The sequence below is a fragment of the Microdochium trichocladiopsis genome (genome assembly GCF_020744255.1).
Source record: "Microdochium trichocladiopsis strain MPI-CAGE-CH-0230 chromosome Unknown B0I36scaffold_12, whole genome shotgun sequence".
NCBI lineage: Eukaryota > Fungi > Ascomycota > Sordariomycetes > Xylariales > Microdochiaceae > Microdochium > Microdochium trichocladiopsis.
In genome coordinates, this window is record NW_025763555.1 from 242,571 (window position 1) to 260,007 (window position 17,437).

Below are 17,437 nucleotides of genomic sequence, written 5' to 3' on the forward strand. Positions count from 1 at the left end.
TGGATGACATGATGGCTACCTTTATGGCACGCAGACGTGATATGATGGTAAAGCGTGTCGACGAGGAGCTATTTCTTGCAGAAAACAAGAAGAGAAGACGGGAGACGGCAGGCGAAGAGGCAGTGATGTCGAAAAGCGCGAGAACGACCGAAATCGATTTAGCGCCCACCGGGTTACGAGTGACGGGTATGAACTCTTTCCATATACATCAGCTCTAACTGACATACAAGATGCTTCTGTCATTCCCCCCGACACGCGGTTAATGCCACCCCAAGGCGTTGCCGAGCCACCGACCGCTGGCGCGTTTACAGACGTGTCAGTAGAAGGGCCGATTCGTCACCAGTCTACAGTAAATACGGCTCTCGACGATCTGGGCTACAATGCTCCAGTCAATATGGTTATCAACTTTGCTCCGACAATGCCAGGATAGTCCAGGTGGATGTCATCACCAGATGAGATTGGGATAAATGGAGTGGCTGGCTACCATGAGCCGAGATAGCTATGTATTTGGTGCTTCGAGGGCAACTTCATAGTTCAATCTAATTCCGTCACTCTGCATGCTAGCAACCTTCTGTTCCAACAGAGCTGAAACCATCATCTTGGGCCAGTTCTCGATGATGTCGTCCGTCGCGAACTCGAACTTGATCACATATCCTTCTTTGATTTCGTAGTGAACTCAGGCATCAAGAATGACTCTGCGACGCTGTCAGAACATGTCATTCACTATGAAGTGAAGAACTTACGCGCCACCATCTCAGAAACTCTTCGGCGTGGCCACACAGCCCACTTCACCGAGGGCAGATGGCTGAGTTTCCCATAACAACCTGGCTCCTTTCTGCTTTGGCAGGTCATGTAGGTGCGAACCGCCATAGTATTCCACGCGGGATCCTTTGGCCCATAGATGAACCAGCAGAGCGCGCCTACCAGCCTTTGGGCCACCTGATCTGAAGCAGACGACGTGGCCCGGGTATGCTTTGTACCTCAGCCAGTGCGCAAGTGTGCACTGTCCAAGGATTGCTTCGACCGTGGTCCTGATACGCTTGAAAGTGTTAGACACTAATGTTTGCATGGCCTCATCCTACTCACCATATCGTCGAGGACACGTTTCCGACAAAGTCCAGTCCATACTCCGAGACATAGGGAAAGCGTCTTCGTTCCATCTCCCACACGTCGTCTCCCGTTGTCGAGTCTTCGAGGTCAAAGAAGCCATCTTTGTCGAGACCTTCCTTTGCGGCCTCCAACGAGAACGCCATGGACGCCATGGACGCCATGAACAATTTCCAGAATTGCTGTTCGGACTGCCTGATGCCTCACGAGTTAGCTGGTGGCCCAACCCCTCATGCTGTTGCGGGGCCAGGTTTCCGGAGAAAGAATCTTCCGATCAGCCCCTCCCAGCGGAGGGGTTCGAATATGACCACGTCTTCGACTGGACTGAGAAGTTGTTCGACGAGATGCAGAAAGGCCGATGATGGAGAGGTCGGGCAGCTCCAAATCCAAAGAGGTCGAAGAGAGATCTACGACAAGGAGGTCAGGGCAACGCGACAACTGCCGGGCAACTAAGAGATTATCGATAAAATCGATGTACCAGACCTCAAACTCCTAGCCTTTGCTACCGCGCGATGTGCACCTGCCCTTGTTGTTGCAGGGGGTCAGCCACTCGTTAATGCAGCTGCTGGTTCATGCTAACGACGCAGGTTTCGTACTTCACGTGTTTACCAGAGGAGTGTCTCTGGTCTGGCCATACGCTCCAGAAGTTTGGGGGCAGATGGCTCCGCGGCCATCCTGGTGGGGAGGATTCAGATGGGCCAATTGGAGTGCTGTGGCAGACCCACCAAGGGACTAACTGGTTAGTCTTTGGGTGGGGTCTTAGTCTTGGCACCAGCGACTTCTGCGGACCGCCCGCGTTTCTGTCAGCCGGGCTGCAGCCTGCCACGATGAACCAACTTCCACCCCACCTGACGCCCATTCTCACCAGCTTCGTTTCCGTGCCTACAACACTTCAGCTGTCAGCCCGTTCTCTATATCGAGCCCTGCTCTCCTCCATCGCGCCCTGCTCTCCTCCATCATCTGCTCTCCATCGCCAGGTTTGCCCCAAATGGAGCAACTACAGGCTGAATTAAAGGGCATGAAGGAGGAGCTTAAGAATCTTGCCTCTGTCGTCAGATGCTTTCGTACTCAGCAAGATGCTCGACCGCGACACCGCGCAACACAACAAGAGACAGAACGGCTACGACCAGAAGTTTCGAGCACGAATTCCAGCACGAAGGACTCGGAGCACATTTTAATCGACGCCGTCTCTCGGTTCGAGGCGCGTTTGGAGGAATTCGACGGGAAGATTAAGAGCGCACTAATGAGCACCGATCCGCTCCCCAGCGCCGATACTCCTGCCCACAATGCCTCTTCCGTCAGCCGACCCACCTACCAGCAATGCCTCTTCTAGTACCGACTCTCCTTCCACCGCCGATACATCGCCTAGCGCCGGCGCTCCTCCGGCGTCCGATACCCCTCCCGGCGCCCGCCCTCCTTTCATCGGCAATGCCTCTTCTCGTGCCGACTCGCCTTCTGGCGACGACGCTCCTCCGGGCCGCAAAACAACTCCCGGCGCTAAGTCTCCTCTCATCGGCGATGCATCTCCTGGCGCCGACCATCTTTCTGGCTGCGATACCCCTTCTAGCACCGGCACTCCTCTCATCAGCAATTCCTTTCCCAGCGCCGACTCTCCTTCCACCGGCAATACCTCTCCTAACGCCAACTCTCCTGGTGCCGACTCTGCTCCCATTGGCAATGTCTCTCGAACCCCACTCCCATCTGCACCTCGGCCTGCTCAGCGTTCTGGCGGCCGTCTTAGCGATGGGAATCGTCGTGCCGATAGCCCCCTTGCCCATCGTCTTTATGCTCCTCCTGACGCTCCTCCCAACGCCCCCCCCCCCCCCCCCCCAACGCTCCTCCTGACACTCCCCCGGACTCTCCTCCTGAGGCTATGCTGAAGCCCATCTTCACGCTTGGGCTCTCGGACTTGGGGGAACGTCTGATTCCGAAGCTGCAGACACTCATCGAGGATAACAACTCCACTGGCAAGCTGTTGGTCGAGGATATGGGGCTCACTTCCACAGCGCTTGTAGATGCTGTACAACCTCTGCAAAGCTCGGGATTTAATACACAATTCGAAGTGGAACATCGATTGGATGGGGCCATTTGGCGCCTTTACACTCAGCCGCTGAACGAATTGCAGATTCCTGACCTTTCCAACGTTGAAACGCCATCGGATGATCCAGAACAGTACCTTGAGGACCTGTACCGGAACCTGCCAGAGGAACCAATCTCTTACTACGTTGGCCCCCTTTCTGGGTCTGTCGCTGAGAGGCTTCAGTCCTATTTCCCCTCTGGCGACGAGGTTTGTCAACTTGGTCATGTCCCTGGTGTCTCTACACTCTATGGGCATGTTGGTGAAGAAGCATCGGGGACTGCCTTCCACTGCGAGGATGCGAACCTCCGCTCGTACAACCTCACCCTCGTTGGCTGGAAGATCTGGATCCTGATCCGACTTCATCACACCGCCCACTTCGAAGATCTGGTCCGGCGGCTGACCGAGTGCGGCGACGGCTGCGATCAGTTTGTCCGCCATACTTCGGTCATCATTCGATACTACGAGCAGAGAACATCGAGTTTGACATCATCTGCTCCGGGCCGGGAGACATGGTCTTGACTCAGCCGAGACAGTACCATGCTGTCATCAACCGTACCGCTTCCTTTGCGATCGCAACGAACTTCGTGCTGCCAAACGAGGACCCGATTCCAAAGACGCTCTCCCTGTGCCCTGATGATGGGTTGTATCATTTGGAGCATCGGATGATCCGAAAACTTGGTCACGCGAAACGCAAGGGATATGCCAGTCAGCTCGAAGCGCCTCCCCGGAGAAAACGGCCCAAGTTACACAAACCTCTCGAATTGTCCGTTGCAGAAGTCCTTGCACACGAGACAACAAATCGGGATGCGATTCTTCGATTCATGGCCGTTGTCCGCGCATGGCGAGAGGTTGGCGGCGACGTTCGCGGACAGCTGTTGAGGTCGAGAAATGCAACAACAGGACACAAGCCTTGGACACACTGAGGATGGCTTTCCGGGAGAACTCACAGCTGTTTTCCTTCCTGGAGATCCTAGCCAGTGTTCACCTTGTCCGGAACCTCGAACGCCGTATTACCGTCATCGCTCCAGAGGCGATCGACAGCCTTTTGGAAATTCGAGGACTCCCACACACCGAGCAGAGCCGTAGGTCTATACGAAACGAGCTCACTGCCTATCAGAAATGGGATCAGCTATGTGGTGCAACATCTGCATACACCTACGAGGGAATTCTCTGTTTTGCACCCCCTGTCTTCAGGGATTATCGGGAAGTGACGAGAAAGCAGGTCCAGCACCTGACCAGAGACGACATCGCATTGTTCCGTTCTAAGCTTCAGGAGGTGGAGCACGTACAACGCCTGTGCGAGGCTGGCAGGGCTTTTCAGATGGGGATCTTTGGGTCTGCGGAGTTTACGGAGCGGCCGTTTGAAGCGCGGCAACGGAACCTGTCTGAGCTTGATCTCGAGGACCTACTTCAGTTGCTTTAGTATTTCATCAGCAAGAGTCGGAGTACACAGGCTGGCCAGACCCGAGTTCTCCAGACGTGTGTGCCGCACGTTGTCCTCGATTGCCATTGCTGGTTTGCGCCGACGTAACTATCGTGATAAATGGGCCCACTAATCTCGACTTATTTGCGGATAGCAGCTTGGCCTTTCAAGCGTTATTAGTTGCATCCCCGAGCGTCTGAAAGTGTGGCCTCTGGACGGCCCTGAGCACCCGTGAGGATGTCCCTCTTTTTAGCAACGTGCATGACAGGGGTCGAGCTATGACATCACATTCGTCGTCATTTTGGTGCCATTTCTAGCTCCCTGGGCCCCGCTCTACCCCTTGAGTCCAGGCGATACCCGCATTCCCGGACCCCGGGTTGCCAGCCCCTACTTCCGGATGAGCGTGAGAATTTCCTCTCCAAACTCCGGCCCAAAAGGGAAGCTTGCGCAAGGCCCTGCCGGGCATCGTCGGTACCCGGCGAGCCACCTTAAGCCTAGAAGACACCAACCAGGCCATGAAGGTATCGATGGGCATCGATGGTCGCAATCCCCCAGAATGGGTTTTAGGGAGTCAAAAATAGCAATTCCAACCCCTGTAATAACATGTGAAATCAAGGGTGGGGCTATGACATCATATCCTTGTGGCCTAACCCTGAAGACGCGAGATCCTGGGTCTGGATCTGAGATCGGAGACTTTCTATTAACGTTAGTGGATGAAACATTAAAAGCAGATCGAGAATCTAAAAACACAAAATGGGTGTCTAGTGGGTGAAAACATGGAAATGGGAAAGGTTGAGTGTTGGATTTCCACTAGTGGTAAAGATATAAGGGTGGGTTTCCACTACTGGGTGAAGACATGGAAATGAGAAAAGGGTTTCCACTACAGTAGGCGGGTCGTTGGTCAATGCTCGTACGGTTCGCTGACTGCACCGCTCCCCTCAGCGGAAGAGGCTCGCCTCCTATTTTGAAGGTCGTTTCACTACGGAACTGATTTCAGGTCCGCTGCCGTTGCGGGGTTGGCGCAATAATCACGCCACAATGGCGCAAAATCAGCCGATTTTGAACACCGAGGATGCTTGGTCGGGGAAAACCGGACAGTTTGACTCAGCCGTAGGCCAGTGGCGTCAGGGATGTTGCCCAATGTTATCGATCGAAACAGCGTTGCTTGCCAATGACCGGTAATTGCTCTTCTCCACCTGTGAATCAAGATTATTCATGACTGAGGTCATGCGGGCAAATTCGGGCAAAGTTTGCGGGTCGCCTTATCGTGAACATCCTGCAGAGCCCATTTGAGAAGAAAAATATCGCAGATGGGGCACCGGAGGTCCAGAGAAGCACTGGCCAAAAAAGACACAACCGTAACGGCATTTGGGACCAACCTAACGTGGCGGAGCCACGTGACTTGAATGAACGAAAGCGGAAGTTCGCGGGTGGGGCAGAAGACCTTTCGTCGCTCCATTCCTCAAGCGCAACCCTGCGTCAATCCGTCTCAACTTCGAATCATGACAATGACAGCTATGTAGCTTGCTAGACAGCCCCGATAAGTATTCGTTGATTTCTGCTTTCCTTCTGGATCTGTCGTGGCGAGCACAATATGCACTGTACTATACGTGCACGTTATACGGAGTACTGTATTAACATTTGGACCACTAATTCTCTGCTTCCATGTCTTGCACATGTGTAGCCGCGATACTGTAGCACTTCTGCTGGTTCATCAATCCAATTCTACATCAAACTGGGGACTTGGCCATGGCGCACCGAGGGAGCTCATGCCTTGATACGCGAGATAGCAATTATGGTTTGGGGCCGAAGTAGGCACGTGGCGATCGCTACGTACCTGGCACCAACGACTTATTCCGTATAAAAGGACTGACACCCTATACATGTCATGGCCTTTTGTTATTGCCAGATCGTATCTACCAACCAATCCTCGTTTGCCACTGTGTAGGCGATCATTAGCCACCAAGATGAATACCATAAGTTTTCCTTTAGGACCCACTAAAGAGCGCGCTCAGCACGCTAATACCAGCAATTTAGGTCAGATCGTTTTGGTAGGAGTGATCCTGAATTCGCATTCGGCATGCTTGGCAACTTACATAATCTCCTGCCCAGGCTTGGTTGGGGCTCCCTCTGTGTAGGTATGGTAGCTTCGGACCCGACGTCGAGCTGCATCATTGACCATGCATCGCAGCCGGCGGTGGAGCATACTACTTTGCCAAGAAGGGCATCAACGCAGACAGAGCGGCGCGACTTGAGGAGCGGCGGATAAAGAAAGCCATGATCGACTCCCCGGAATATAGCCCTAGGCTCCAGAGCAAACCTACGAATCCCCGCGACGCGGAGAGCATGTCAGTTGACAACAATGAACGAGCAGTTCGCATGGATACAGCAGGCACACAGTTGCAGACGCGCAGAAGTACTCCATCGCCTGCTAACCACGGACCGGCGACCTAGACGACAAAAGCACTCGGCCAATTGATGTCTTCCATGTGTCGCGGTTTCCAAAACGGGAAGTGAGACAAAAGTCGCAAACAAGCAACCAGCCGGCTATTCTGTCTCTACATGCCTAGTTGCACGTGGAGCTTCTGCGATAAGTGATAAATGATCTACCCCTAGGCCTTGGCAAGGCAACGGACGGAAGGATTGCGTCCATTTTAGGTGTACAAGGACTGGACAGTAGCTACAATACCCACCATAGCGTAGGAGCGTCAATGCCAACAGAGCGTCCCCAGTGGGGGCCGAACAGGACGTCTACCGCAGACACTACTTTCTAACAGGCATCGGAAGAAATATATCTGTCGCTACTTCGGGTCGATCATTCTATAGGCTGCACGAGAGTCTGCCGCACTTCCTCTAAACGATCTACTACAGGGTAGCTCTGGCTTAACTCCACACCATCGGTTGCCCCGAAAAGCTGAGATGTATGGTTAGCAGAAGTCTTAATGGACGGTCATGGCGAATCTAGAGACCAAAGTTGAAACGCACCTTCTTTATGTCCCCATAAATGCCAAATTGCACTGCTGTCATGCCACCAACCATGATTGCTCTTGCTTGCATGCCTGTGTAGGCACCGCGAAGTCCAAGCCCAGTTGCGATGCGAACTAAGCGGCGGGTTGTGCTTTCGCCTTTGTTTGCCCTTTCCTTGTTGATTTTACTCAAGATCGTGTCGGCTGGTTGGGAGACGACGGCGGCGGCCAAACCAGAGACAAGCCCGGCACCAAGGTTGATGCCAGTAACTGCCATCGAAGTGAGCTCGCTCTTGTCTACAATGCTATATGCTGTCTGGATAGCCTTTTCGTAGACCAAAAATGTTGCCATAGTGTAGGGAATCCTGCGACGACGACTTGATTAGCAGCCGGATATATCGAGCACGGGGATCGGGATGGGCCGCCTGGTCGGACGCACTGTTTGAGGAGGATGGGACTCAGGCCGGAGTACAAGCCACTAAGACCCTCTTCTCTGGCCAGTTTAGCAAGCCCGCTCACGAAGCCAACGGCGTAGGTAGGCTGAGACACGAGCCGGATTCGAACAGACTCGAATGGGCAGAGCGCGATATCACCAAGGAACTCGGCCGCGGCGGCGGAGGCAAGGTATACAGCATTCCGGTTATTGGTAGCAGTCGAGTGCCCAAGATAGTCGACCGCGCGAGCTTTGAAATACTCGTAGCCGCCAAACTTGAAGGCACCCTGGAGGCAGTAACCTGCGATGGTAGGGCCTAGCCCTATCAGGAGAGCTCCTCGCCCTTCTGATGAAACTATCTGCCGTGCACTCTGAGAAATGTTGCTGCTGTATGTGGTTGGATCGAGCTGGATCCGTGTTTTAACACTGCGCAAGGAAGAGGTGTCAGCTGCCTCACCGTCGCAGGGTAGATGACATAGGATCGTTACACCCAGTCAATGTCGCGTGAAGGTCTGATGTTGTTGGGCACGACAACCAACCCCGCACTGAAGACAAGGAGAGCTTGCTTGCTTACACATCGACGGGTGTGAGGACGGCATGTGTGAAAGCGCAACAGAAGGCGCCAGCGAGAGCATATCTTGCGTACAGAGACACTCCCATAGCCTCTTCGGTTGTTGCAGTGTCCACGGCCTTGTCCTTGGTCGGCATGATTTTGTCTCTAGCGGCCTTGATTGGTTCTCCAGGGCTCTGTGTACGTGTAACAACGTTGTGGATGCTACTGAAGACAGTGAGCTAATGCACTAGGAGGAAGACAGACTGCAATAACCGTCTATTCAAAGGGTATTTAGAGCCACCGCCACCTTTTCGAGCTTTGGCTTTTCAGGTCGCTCAATTTGTCGGAGAAGGCCCTTCGTTGCTGCTCGCTCAGACTGTTTCCCACAGCATCCAGAACCTTCAAGTGCTCCTTCTTCAGGTCCTCGAACCCCGCGTCTAACTCCTTGTGCCACGGATATAGCACCAACACCTGGAAACCCAGTGCAGAGCTGGCTACCAGGAAGTTCGTCAAGGATATAGCTCGCGTGACTATCATTGTAGGTCGTGACGTGAGGAAGGTAGTCAAACAGAGCCGTTGACTGTTTGTGCCTGACGGCAGATCAGTGAAAAGTTGAGTGTGTCGGACGTCGGTTGGCCGAGGAGCTCGCGGAAATGGACGGTCGCAGTCGGCGGATATGGTCCAAGGCGTGAGAAGAAACGTCAGAAGACCAAATTGGAAGGTGTAGAAAAATGACGGAGAGAGTGTAATCAAAAAGCGGAAAGATAAGACGAGCAGGCCCCTTCAGCGGATTTCTCAGGGCGGTGAGAGACGCCGGACAGACCCGGCGCATATCTGCAGCGGCAGGTACGCCAGCACCGTGTCACCAAAAAGGACTGATAGTGAAGAGCCGGGGTGTCTGGCGCTAAGTCTCTATCAGTCACTCATTTTAATATGCAGACACGGAAGACGTCAGGCCCACCCCTTGCGCCATCATTACGGAGTACCATTCTTAGTATAGATGACCGAGTCAGGTTTTCGTCTGGAGACACATCCACTTTGTGTTGTGGCACCCACGTATCACGCTGATGTCCAGGGGCGTCACACTCCAACACTAGCCACTGAGCTCTCTCCCAACACACAATCCACCCGTTGCACACCGGCAAATTCCTTGTCCAGGTGCACACCCGAAGAATCGCCACAGTGCTCGTCTGAATGCTGAATTTTCTCAACCAGGAGACGACGTTCCAAGCATGGCTAAGGAAGAAGTGAGATGCCCAATCCAAGATTGGCAAGAGCGAACAGAGATCGTGAGCAATGCTAGGATGCGGTGAATAGCCAGTGATTGTTGCTCACTTAGACGGCAGGACACACTGCGTCGCTTGACGGAATATATTTCATTTCAGGAAGCAAAAAATCGATTCCTTCTGGAGGAGCGGTTTGAGCTACAAACAAATATCGCCATGTGTGAGAATTTATTCCTCAAGCTTACGGAGCAGACTCCGAGCCGCAGTGATGTATCGGTTTGAGCGGGGCTTTGGCGCAGGCATATTCTTTGATGTTGCACACTACTGGACAATGGTTCTCCCAGACACATCCTCCACCACACAAGCCAAGTACTCATGCTGCCGCCGTAGCCTCGTCTTCTGGACCCTCAGCAAGGAAGCTCCAGCTCATCATTATCCGAAGACGTCCAAAGGGCCAGATTGTCACGAAGGAGTTGCATGACTAGTGTGCTGCCAGGATACGACTCCTCGGTCAAGGAGTCGAGCTCGTCAATGGCATCATCAAACGCCTGCTTGGCCAGATCGCAAGCAAGATCTGGCGAGTTCAGGATATCGTAGTAGAAGACGGAGAAATTGAGAGCCAAGCCCAGGCGCAAGGGATGAGTGGGAGTGAGCTCGGTGCGAGCAACATCGACGGCAGTCTAAAGTAGCAATTTAAGCTGATTGGCGTCTGACTCAACGAATCTCGAGCTCACCTTGTAGGCCATGTGGGCAGACGTGACGGCCACGTTGTGCTTCTCGCCCGACGCGAACTCGGCCAGATAACGACAGTAGTCACCCTTCCTAAACACGAGAAGTCAGTCCACGGACCATTAAGACTGGCGGTGAGAAGGTAGGTAAGATAGGCATGCATCTTGTGATAGAAAACCTTGGAGCCTCCTGTCGAGGCGCTTGGAATCAGTCTCTCATCTAGCTCCTCTACCACATCCCGGCAGACCTTCTCCAGCTCGTCCTCAATCCTGTGGCGGTATTCGCGGATGGTAGAAATGTGCTTCCGGCTGCCCCTGGACACCTTCTTTTGCTCGATCGCGGAGATGTTGCGCCAGCTGACACGGCGCGCGCCGATCACGTTCTTATAAGCAACACTCAAAAGATTCCGCTCATCGACGCTGAGCTCACCGCCCATCTTGACGATTTCCTTCAGATGGGTAACCATATCGTCGTAACGCTCAGCCTGCTCGCAGAGACGGGCGACGAAAGTCTGGCTGTGGCCGTGAAGTCAGCACCGAGGGTCTGGAGGAGCAGCCGGACATAACCAGACACATTCAACGCGAGGGTGGGCGGGTACAAACTTCGCACGCTGCTTGTTGGAGTTAGCGACGCTACTGGATCAAAAGACTTGACGAAGAGCGAGCCGATAGGGAGATCGCGTGCAATATTCGGTGGTGGGGTGCCACAGCGGCTAAGTAGGGGAAACTTGCTTCGGACGTCATTCCGACTTCGTGTCACCCGCGTAGCTGGAGAGAGTGCAGATTGGATCCGCGAGGATCAACGACAAAATAGTACTAGATTAGGGGGAAACGACGCAGCGATAAGGTTGACAAGAGAAGAGTGGCGAATCAAGATGGCTGGTCACGTCAAAGTAGTTCGCACGACGATAAGACGGAGGTTATTTTGGAGCACCCCTAGGGGAGCAGTGCCCTTTTCATTACGGGAGCAGTACACCCCCTGGTTTTAACACTAAGCAGCATCAGTGTCTAGGTCTGGGAAAGTTGCAACGGGATCTGACTCGCCGGCCCAAAGGGTCGTTGATGCTGAGGAAAATGCGTCCTCAACTGGTGGGACGTGTACGGGCTTACATATCGATGGGCGTGAGGATGGCATGGGTGAACGAGCAACAAACGGCACCGGCCGAAGCGTATCTTGAATATGGCGCAACATCGTCGAGTTTGGTCAATGATTTGATTATCGACGGCTTGGGTGTATGCTTGGGTATTTGTGCCACAGCAACAAGAGACGAAGACGACGGAGGCGAAACTGGTGAGCGTTCCATGGTGCTGTAGATGGCATCAGTGCCAAGAGACGGTTGCTGGCAGGTGCAAAAGGTGGGTTACTGCCCGGATAGGAGAGCTCTTTTGAATGTGGCATGATCAAATCCTTGGCGCTACATACCCTTGCACCCAACATACGTAGTATGTACGACCCCACAAGCTCCCCACTAACTTTAAGTTTTGTATGCAGAATTCGATGGTGCACTCGCCCGTGTGGTGCACTCGCCCGTGAAATACGTTACCTAGTCCGGTTAATCAGTCCGGTTGAAATAACCTCTCCCCAACGCTGCTCCGCATCCCGTCTTCAATGCAAGTATCGTTCGATGTGCCCTAGGCCAGCCTGAGGCCACTTCCCCGTTGGCGAACACTGACACATTTTGCTTGGCACACACCCCACGAAATGAAACACGGGGATGAATCTTAATTGGGCGGAGTTGGAACAGATAAGAATCAAATCAAGACGATCCCACCCAGGGAAAGGTGAATACCTGTTCGCACTGTGGCGGGAGACTTCCAAATTGTCCTGAAAGCTCCGACGGGACCCACTGTCACTGTCGTTGGCATTCAAGCGCCACATCATATGATTCCCCATACGTATCCAGGATCTTCCGGCGTCGGATAATCGGAGCATAAGAATGACAAACACTAAAAGATGCAGTTCACATGTAAACACTGGTTAAATGGCAAGAAATCGGGTTGGGTTTGAGGCTGAAGACCCCGTATTTGCCAAGAGATAGTCTCCAGAGATATAGTCACTAGCGAAATCGGCTTCCGCTTTTTACTCACTGTTCAATTGTCCGGGGACCCTTTTTTGGGCCTCTTGGCGCTTACACCGTGCCTGTTCCCACGGTTAAATGTTCTATACAGTCCAGCACAGTGCTTTACTGCCTTGCTTACCTAAGACAGGGGCAAGAGGCGCTAGTAAAAGCCCCTCTTTACCTTGTGACAGTACAGTCAGATTCGAAATCGGTGTCCGTGTGGGTCAGGCACGAACTCTTCTGCGCACAGGCCACCTAATCCTGGCAACACCACTCACATCAGTGGAGAAGCCAACATGCATGCGGGGAGATGGGGTAGAGGACAGCCAATGTGTGCTCCATGATCATTGATGGCTTGATCTCGACTCCTCGCTTATTGCACAACTGAAGGCACCACATTATGAGGAAAACACGCGATGCTGTAACAAATAAGTTTCTTGCAACCAAACATTTCTGCACTTAGTCCGAAGTGAACGAGTCCCGGTTGGAGACAACTAAACAACACAGGACAGTGGGTTTCAGGTTCACCGTCTAGTTCCTTCAAATGCAAATTGCATAAAGGAAAGCCACTTTTGGATGGTGAGCAGTACAATATATGTGAAACAATGTGTTCTGCCGCTGCAGGTCTGACTGCGACTGTGAGAGAAGTGAGAAACACTGAACAGCTAGAACTACGTAAGCAGATATCATTACGTTATCGCAGTCCACTCGTTCATTGCGTCCTCCAGAGGAGAAGCATTGTCACCTCCTTTTAAAACAATTGATCTCACTGCAGAATCTAGAGACGCTATGTATATGCACCAATGCTGCCGTCGTCAGATAGCTTTAAAGCAAAAAGAGCTAACATTCCTTGCTCGGCACGCTACGTATCTGATCGCTGAAGCGCTCAAGAAGTGTGTGGATGGTCCTGTTCTAATACCTTAACTCTGAGTTGGTCGCTGGCATCCATCAAGCCGATAGCCTCCCTCGTGCGCGCTTGAGCGTGCCAGGTAAAAGCAGGTTCGCCATGCTAGTTAGCGTGTCGGGATGGTCTGGTCCGCGTTTCCGCTATTTGGTACCGTGACTTTAGGATCATTCCGTGCTGCGAAGGGTGCGGGGCAAGTGGATTGCTACAGAGAGTTGAATCAGATCTATTTTCAGGGACCATTTCAGGGACCATTTCAGGGACCATTTCAGGGACCATTTCAGGGACCATTTCAGGGACCATTTCAAGGACCCCGCCCGGCGACGTACGATTCACCATCTTGTAGGCCTGTTGATTCGGTGAGGATCCGAGAACATCGGTGAGCTTTATTAACGGAGGATCGAGTATTTCTGTACTGTATTTCTTAAGACATTAGGGTATCTGAGCGATTTGGGCCATAAAAAATCAGAGTGCTGGCGTTTCAAGGCCGCCTTTTGACACATGTCGTGAAAAGCTCATCCAGAAACGTCGTCTCCTCATCCGCAGCCGCCTCCACGTTCCATGCGCCGACAGTCCGTCCCTGGCCTGCCGACTCGGCTGACGTGGCACGGGTAAGATGATTCATCTCGATCGACGGGTCCAGCCTTGATCGCCCTGAGCCGCCACGTTTCTCCGTTATTAAGACGTTTCGTTTCGGGGTCCCAGCCACTATGCGCTGGCTACCACCTGCAGAACTCGGCCGCGACGGTAACCCCCCGTCGGAGGGGGTTAAGTTCTCCTGGTTGGCCTCCTGCACGTCCACCATAATCTCCTGGGATACCATGATCCCCCCAAACAGCGACGGCTGTGTTGTTGACGATATCGCCGGCTGCTGCCCAGGCTGTTGGTCCGGAAGTGGCGGGGGATCGAGCTGCCTTGGCTGTCCGCAGCCGGTGCAGGGGTTCTCGGTTAGGCCAAGCTCGTCATCGGACTTGCCGCCGCCGAAGCCACAGTTGCACACATGAAGAGATGATGAGCTGTGGTGGGACGCGCCGACGATGCGTAATCTTTCGACCGACACAGGCGGCAGCGACGACAGAAGGGCTGACATCTCGCGGTGCAAGGTGCGGCCGAACACGCCGTGGTGTGGCGAGTGATTGCGTACCAGCTGGCGCACGTTGAGTAACTGAAACGGCACAAATGTGCCCAGCTGGCTACGCACAGTGGCGTTGATGCTCAGGATCACCTGCAGGGTGATGAGCGGACAGGTGTTTGGACCTGATGATGGGCCACTAAGCGATCGGCAGGGTATGTGAACGACCCTGGCCGAAAGCGACGCCTCTTCGCACACTTGGAGGTCGATCTCGTTCTGCAGGGTGGAGATTCCTCCTTGAAGCTGGGCGGCAAACTGGTCCTCAAGCAGCGAGCGGCCCTTCATAAGATCCAGTTGTCGAAGCAGCGTGGGAACGGCCATCCCGTCGAGGTTGCGGAGGAAGTCATGGTGCCATCGTTGAAGCTTCTCCAAAGGTAACGGGACCATTGGGAGAGCGTTTCGCGACTCTCTGTTGACCAGCACGTCAAATCCGAATCGGTCCAGCCGAGCCCGTAGAGCAAAGATGCCGAGGTAAACTCCGGGCTCAACTTCGGCCTTGTTTTCTTCGTAAGTGGCCATGTCAAGCAGTCTCTCCTCAAGCCGCCTCGTCCTAATTTGCATGCTTGATCGGATGATGTCGACGACACGGCGTGGCTCGGCGAACCGGAGCCCGGAAGCTTCTAGCCTGGCGATCTCATGAGGTGCACTAAGGTGCCGCACCAAGAACAGCAGGCAACCCCGGCCGATCAGGTCCTGGCTTTGCCTTATCCCTGTTTCGAGCAGATCGTGTCGGGCTTGGGCGTCTTCGATCTTTGGCTGCATTCTGACGTCCGTGCCATTAGGGCTGACAATCCTGTTGACGGTGGTCCCAAGCCTGGCGAGCGGCCGCGGTTCACCGGCAGTGCCTGTGACAAAAATCTCGTCCCAGAGCGCCCCAGCATTGGCGAGGACCTCGCCCAACCTGTACGACGGGGTCGACGCGGCCATGCAGAACAGCTCGCGAATTATCATGTCGGAGTTTTGGACAAGTTGGCCATTCTCCTGGACTAGTTTAACGGACCTCATGCCGCGGCCGCCACCGTTGGGCAGTCGGTCCAAGTGAGTCCTCATCCAGTCGAGCAGGGTCGCAACATTCGACCAGTTACGAGACGCCCTGTACATCCAGTGGAAGAGCGGGTGGGCCGTACTGAAGATATCGTCCGCTGATTTTTGGGGGACCGTCTCCGTGATCGTCTCGCTGGGCAGCAGGCCATCTGGGCTGACAAGGATCCTACCCCGACCGTCGAACACGGCGGCAGCCAATACGATCTGATGTGCCTTTGCGGCATATCGCTTCCTCGTCCTCGCTGTACAAACTGCGGTGGTAATCATGACACAGGACGCGGCGACAGACTGGCAGTGTCAGCAGAGAAGGAACTCCGACCAAACAGAATGGTTTTTCGGCCAACTGACCAGACAGACGACTGCTATGACAGTGGTGTTCCTCGAAGCGTTGCTCTCGCCCGAATCCGGTACATGTCGCAACGTGTATCTCGTTCCCAAGGCAGCGCACCAGTGCATTCCAGACACGGCGCCCGCGAGGATGAAGGCGCAACAAATTCTCCTCAGCGTCGAGTTGGTCCAGGCGTTCCTGAACACGAAAAAGAGCGACAGTGCGCCTGTGCTAGCGGAGACGGCGATGACAGCGGCACCGACCACGTTTGCAGTGTTGTAACTGCAGCGGTAGTTGCTGATAGATGCATCGCCGAGGTAATGCATGCCACAGATAGCGCTACCTGAGAGCAAGCCTGCCAGACAGACGCGCCACCATCGAACATCTTCGTTGATGCTTACCGCGAGAAATGCGATCAGCAGAACGACGACTGGTACGAAGAACGACGCAACTGTGGTGCGAACCGAGTAAACGATTTGCAGCTCCGGCTCACCGTTCAACAACGTGATTGCCCGGTTTGCGATGAAATGCTGTGAGGCTGATCAGCTGGCATCAGAGCTGTGGAATAGTGGGGAGGACGAACCATGGACCATATTGCAATGCCTTGCATCGATATGGCCGCACTGACGAGGAAAAGACTAGAGGAGAGGAGGGTCAGCAAACATTGACGCGAGAGTGACAGAGGGAGGCCTTACAGATTATAGGTTCCCTTGAGCGAGGTCCGCCGGTGGAGTAGCTCGAGAGTCGAGCCGGCCCCGAGGGCGCTGATGGCGTAGCTCAAGATCACGAAGCCGATATGGAAAGAATAAGGGACGGTTTCCCCGATGTATCGGTCCAACGAGTTGTCGGTGGTCGACATCTTTGGCCGGTGTCTTGATAGTCTGTGTAGATTCGGGCACCTTTCGTGTCGCCTGATGCCAAAGTTGGTCAGTGGCAGGTGACGATGGAGTGCCTGGTTCAGGCCGAGGACGGTGGTCATTTGGTGAGGGATTGTGCAGTGGGTGGGGATGCGGGCGGTGCCGGGTGTCGACCGAGATCTGGTTAGCACAGGAGCAGGATCCAGCTCCGTCACCTGAAAACCAGCTTCTGGCTCTCAATTCGGCAACAGGTAGCACTCCCCTCGTCGCAGAGGGGCTGATTACAGTCGTGCTACAGTAGAGCAGCGAAGTTCTTTGAAGGACGAATGCGCTTACTATTCTGGAGCTGCTGTACAGTACCCGAAGTCTTCTTTTGCAAGGATGATGCTAGTCTGTTTGGTGCCATTTTCTGAGGCACCAGGCAGTTGCCGCCGCCTGGTCGCGATGGAGGCAGTCATTGATTCGCGTTGCTGTTTGCTTGCTTAGCTAAACACCCGCGTTGATGGTTGCCACTCAGTGATAGACGAAACACTCATTTGAGGCGGCGCTTGATGTAACGGAGGTGGCGGGGGGATGCTCGCTGGGTGTCCGCCGAG

General features: G+C 53.9%; 6 protein-coding genes across 6 annotated transcripts; 2 read left to right on the plus strand and 4 right to left on the minus strand.

Moving 5' to 3' along the window:
• Positions 1-474: 474 nt before the first annotated feature.
• On the minus strand, positions 475-1,711 carry B0I36DRAFT_42113 (uncharacterized protein). Its single transcript, XM_046162175.1, has 3 exons — positions 1,087-1,711; positions 744-1,031; positions 475-695 (listed from the first exon to the last, which is right to left on the minus strand). The coding sequence occupies exons 1-2, from the start codon at positions 1,269-1,271 to the stop codon at positions 755-757; spliced, it is 462 nt and encodes a 153-aa protein (XP_046005696.1). The 5' UTR covers positions 1,272-1,711; the 3' UTR covers positions 475-695; positions 744-754.
• Positions 1,712-2,393: 682 nt separating this feature from the next.
• B0I36DRAFT_377781 (uncharacterized protein) lies at positions 2,394-4,610 on the plus strand (the record flags this gene model as incomplete). Its single annotated transcript, XM_046160593.1, has 4 exons — positions 2,394-2,786; positions 2,990-3,631; positions 3,658-4,035; positions 4,068-4,610. The coding sequence occupies 4 exons, from the start codon at positions 2,394-2,396 to the stop codon at positions 4,608-4,610; spliced, it is 1,956 nt and encodes a 651-aa protein (XP_046005697.1).
• A 1,707-nt stretch (positions 4,611-6,317) lies between these two features.
• On the plus strand, positions 6,318-7,318 carry B0I36DRAFT_42263 (uncharacterized protein). The gene is made up of 3 exons (XM_046162212.1): positions 6,318-6,661; positions 6,723-6,744; positions 6,802-7,318. Exons 1-3 carry the CDS (start codon positions 6,494-6,496, stop codon positions 7,062-7,064), a joined length of 453 nt encoding a protein of 150 aa, XP_046005698.1. The 5' UTR covers positions 6,318-6,493; the 3' UTR covers positions 7,065-7,318.
• Positions 7,245-9,205, minus strand: B0I36DRAFT_42208 (mitochondrial phosphate carrier protein). Its single transcript, XM_046162201.1, has 5 exons — positions 8,870-9,205; positions 8,584-8,784; positions 8,016-8,435; positions 7,596-7,941; positions 7,245-7,524 (listed from the first exon to the last, which is right to left on the minus strand). Exons 1-5 carry the CDS (start codon positions 9,097-9,099, stop codon positions 7,426-7,428), a joined length of 1,296 nt encoding a protein of 431 aa, XP_046005699.1. The 5' UTR covers positions 9,100-9,205; the 3' UTR covers positions 7,245-7,425.
• Positions 9,206-9,896: 691 nt separating this feature from the next.
• On the minus strand, positions 9,897-11,280 carry B0I36DRAFT_42291 (14-3-3 domain-containing protein). The gene is made up of 3 exons (XM_046162225.1): positions 10,679-11,280; positions 10,523-10,610; positions 9,897-10,468 (listed from the first exon to the last, which is right to left on the minus strand). Exons 1-3 carry the CDS (start codon positions 10,981-10,983, stop codon positions 10,196-10,198), a joined length of 666 nt encoding a protein of 221 aa, XP_046005700.1. The 5' UTR covers positions 10,984-11,280; the 3' UTR covers positions 9,897-10,195.
• Positions 11,281-13,961: 2,681 nt separating this feature from the next.
• B0I36DRAFT_395903 (uncharacterized protein) lies at positions 13,962-16,896 on the minus strand (the record flags this gene model as incomplete). Its single annotated transcript, XM_046161534.1, has 5 exons — positions 16,680-16,896; positions 16,568-16,622; positions 16,005-16,514; positions 15,414-15,944; positions 13,962-15,362 (listed from the first exon to the last, which is right to left on the minus strand). Exons 1-5 carry the CDS (start codon positions 16,841-16,843, stop codon positions 13,962-13,964), a joined length of 2,661 nt encoding a protein of 886 aa, XP_046005701.1. The 5' UTR covers positions 16,844-16,896.
• Positions 16,897-17,437: the final 541 nt, after the last annotated feature.